The following is a 4,268-nucleotide window of genomic DNA, read 5'->3' as shown; positions in this document are numbered from 1 at the left end:
CAGGTATATGAAAAGGCTTTAATTTCAAATCTTCTAGTCACCAATTACACACCTTTGGTCAAATCACATAGTTTATCTGAGATTAGTGTCCTCTGAATCTGGGAATAGTGATATCCACTTCATTTAGGTTAAATGGTATATTTTTAATGCAGCATCTATGACATATTTTTACTGGAATAATACATTTAAATAAACAATTATATGCAATGGTGGTGATTAATTTGCAATTTTATCATGACTATTGAAACTGTTCCAATTTTGCTACAATAAAGCACGTTAGTCTTTTTCATTGTTGTTCTGATCATTGACTCTGTGTCAGCAATTGAGAACTTTTGTCACGTGGGTCTCTGTAGAACTGTAAGGACCATTATGCTCTTTTCTGCCTTTCTTTAAATTATTCCTTATAGCTGTTCACTAGAGACTAGGCCAGATATCCCTGAGGATAGGTAGGCACACAGGCAATTGTTTTTAAATCTCTAAGAAGATTTAAGAGAAATCATTTGAATAACTCAAATGCTATTAATACTTTCTCAGGAAACATCACAAAGAGATACAAAAAGCATAAATTCTCCCTACTCAAAGAAAAGTCAGAGAAATTTGAGAGGAGAAAATCCAATTCTTCATTAACGTGAGTAGACAGAAATTGTTGATTTTGATTATCACGTTGACATTGGTAATTTCCCTTGTTTCTTAGATTCTGACTATGAACATTTTTATAGACACTGACAGATATTCTTTAACCACAAAAACTCCATTATTACTAATTTTTCTTGTTGTTATTAACTTGTTTCCCTGGAATACTGTGGTAGTGTCAGGGAATTACCTATTAATTGACTAGAAGCCATATATCTATTTTATTTATGAAAGCTGAAAGTCAGATGTGCATATTGTAAGTGCAGAGGGAATTAGATATATCTGAAAAAATCATGAGCAATCTAATCTATTAAAGTCCAGTAAGATTAGAATTTCCAGATAAAATATAAGATGTTCAGTTGCATTTAAATTTCAGATCAATGACAAATACTTTTTAGTACCTGTCTCATATAATATTTGAATTTTCTATAAATATATCCAATGTAATATTTGAAAAATACTTTAAGATATGTATTACCCATGAAACATTTTATAAACTGAAAATAATCTTAATATAAGGATATGTATATTCTTCTATATGAGAATCAATTCCCACACATGAACTTGGAGAATTTTTAGTTGTTTGTTTTCCCTAACAGTTGCTTACTTTTTTTTTTCTTCAGGAATGACTTTGCTAACTGATTGAGTAAACTAGTAGATGAATAGAAAACATTTTTAAGAGTTAAGGAGAAAGCCATGAACCTCAAGTAGTTCCTAACTCTTATCACCAGGTCTGAAGATTGAAATATCAGTTATATCTTTGCATATTTTTTATATCCTGTGTGCTCTAATATTAGCCCTAAATAGAAGCATATAAATGTTGCATCAGAATGGTCAAAAATGATCAAAGATATCGTTCACAAAATAAGAAGAATGGGCAGAGTATCATTAGCTCTTTAAGATTCTTATAGCAATTCTTTTTGATAAGTAACCAGAAGTTGTAAGTTGGACCATTTGAGGAATTGCTAATCAACAGATATCAAATTTCAGTACTGGAAGATGAATAAGTTCTAGAGAGGAACAGCATTGTACCTATAATTAAGAATGCTAGTCTATTCAACCTTAAATCTTTTAATGGAACAGATCTCATGTTATATATTCTTAAGGAGAAAATTAAAATTAAAAATGAATGTGTAGGGTAAAACAATCTGGAAATTTAGAAGAAAACAATAAAAGAAACTGAAAATGAAGATACCCTCAATAAACACTAGACTAATCCTTAGCAGAACTGAAGATTTCAAACTGGTAAGATTGGTAGCAGATGTCTGAACTCCTTTGCCTAATTCAGTGTGTCTGACAAGAAAACCCACGATAGCAGACCAGGCAATACATGGTTCTTCTCTGTGAAAGAGGAAAGAGCCTGAAAGCCGAATGGGACACAATAGAGAAACAGCAGACAGTGTCATCTAGGAAAAAGCAGTAGAATTGGCTCCACAAAGCCCAGGGTCGCCTTCCATCCTTAAACCCATTTTTGCATCAAGCTAGTTTCTTGATTTCGGAGAAGGCAATGGCAACCCACTCCAGTACTCTTGCCTGGAAAATCCCATGGGTGGAGGAGCCTGGTTGGCTGCGTTCTGTGGGGTCGCTAAGAGTCGGACACGACTGAGTGACTTCACTTTCACTTTTCACTTTCATACATTGGAGAAGGAAATGGCAACCCACTCCAGTGTTCTTGCCTGGAGAATCCCAGGGATGGGGGAGCCTGGTGGGCTGCCGTCTATGGGGTCGCACAGAGTCGGACACGACTGAAGCGACTTAGCAGCAGCAGCAGCAGTTTCTTGATTTAACAAGACAGAAACTCTGTAGTATCTTAATAAGGAAATAAAACCTAGGAAGAAATGTTTATTTTCTAGGTTGCTCTTAGGTCAACTGGTATTTTTGAATATCAGTAAAGACACAGAGGGCAAGAGAAAAAAATGTAGGGCTGAGTGTATGCTGAGTGAGGTGATGTGAGTAGAAAGACGATACAGACCTGAATGTCAAATGCATTGAATATGAGGCTAAAGCTTATTCTTCAATTATTCTAAAAACAATCTCAGATTACAAATTTGACTACTCAAAAAGTATTAAAGACTGTTATTTGTCTATCAGCCAAACTGAGAGAATCATGACATGGAGATCAAAATGATACAGTCATCAATGATAGCATTAATTAAAGCTTGACCTAAGGAAGTAGGAGTGTGTAGAATGGCAAAGTATTATTGACACTGGCAAATAATAAAATGTGGGACTTTAAAAGAGAAATTTAGAGGATAGGTACAATATTTGTGATTTAAAGTGGTTCCTTTAAATTTTTTATTTTTGTCATTTAAAAAGTGTTTGTAGCCAGCAACACACTAAATTTCAGCAGAAATAGAGGAGGGTATAATTTGGAAGCGTGATTCCAGGAAATCTCACCCTAGGCATTGCCTGTGCCATCTAATGGCAATCCTAGGAAATACAGTTTTTTAAAACTGTAACCATTTCTCCTTTCTTGCTCAAACTGATGACTCTCCAAACTCTACCATGGCTCATGAAAATTTCACCCGACTCATTGAATTTATTCTCACAGGAGTCTCAGAACGCCCAGACCTCCAGATCCCCCTCTTCTTTGTCTTCCTGGTCATCTATGGACTGACCTAAGCATCACCACCCTCACCAGTGTGGACTCTCAGATTCAGACTCCCATGTATTTCTTCCTCAGGCACTTGGCCATCATCAGTCTTGGCAATTCAACTGTCATTGCCCCTAAAATGCTGATCAACTTCTTAGTAAAGAAACACACCACCTTCTTCTATGAATGTGCCACCCAACTAGGAGGGTTCTTGGTTTTCATTGTAGCTGAAATTTTCGTTTTAGCTGTGATGGCCTATGACCACTATGTGGCCATTTGTAACCCCCTGCTCTACATGGCAGTGGTGTCTCGGCGGATCTGTCTTCTGCTAGTTTCCCTCACATACCTCTATAGCTTTTCCACAGCTATTGTGGCTTCGTCTTCTGTATTTTCTATGTCTTACTGCTCTTCCAATGTAATCCATCATTTTTACTGTGATATCGTCCCTCTGATAGCATTGTCCTACTCTGATATTTCCTTTCCAGAAACAGTAGTATTTGTATTTGCATCTACAGATTTGGTGTTTTCCATAATTACCATGGTAGCATCTTATTTCAACATTGTTCTGTCCATTCTAAGGATACGTTCATCAGAAGGAAGAAAAAGAGCCTTCTCCACATGCACTTCCCATGTGACAGCTGTGTCAGTCTTCTATGGAACTCTGTTTTTCATGTATTTGCAGCCTCAAACTAACCATTCTATGGGTGTTGATAAAATGGCTTCAGTGTTTTATACACTGGTGATCCCCATGCTGAATCCTATGATCTACAGCCTGAGGAACAAGGACGTGAAGGCTGCCTTAAAGAGATTTCTGACAAATTCATGCTGTTCTTTTAAGCTGATGTAATTTTTAACTCTAAGGTAAATGAGGAGATGGTTAAGAAAGGTGTATTGTGTGGAGGAGATTCCCAACAGCATTAGAAGCTAACAGAATGGGTGTTTTCCCAATTTTATTTATTTTGAGGCAAGGCTCTAGTCTGCATCATACAAATAGAAATCTTAAAAATAACCTAGTTTTTTTTCTGATCTAAAGAACAAAAAG

General features: G+C 36.2%; 1 protein-coding gene across 1 annotated transcript; it reads left to right on the top strand.

The window, feature by feature from the left end:
* The first annotated feature begins 3,138 nt into the window (after window positions 1-3,138).
* LOC104989189 (olfactory receptor 8J3-like) lies at window positions 3,139-4,073 on the top strand. The gene is given in 2 exon segments (XM_010840794.1): window positions 3,139-3,250; window positions 3,253-4,073. Coding segments are annotated over 2 exon segments (933 nt in total).
* The last annotated feature ends 195 nt before the right edge of the window (window positions 4,074-4,268 follow it).

This window comes from Bison bison, unplaced genomic scaffold (assembly GCF_000754665.1).
Source record: "Bison bison bison isolate TAMUID 2011002044 unplaced genomic scaffold, Bison_UMD1.0 scf7180017846816, whole genome shotgun sequence".
NCBI lineage: Eukaryota > Metazoa > Chordata > Mammalia > Artiodactyla > Bovidae > Bison > Bison bison.
The sequence above is the reverse complement of the archived record's forward strand: the minus strand, read 5'-3'. Positions and strand labels throughout refer to the sequence as shown.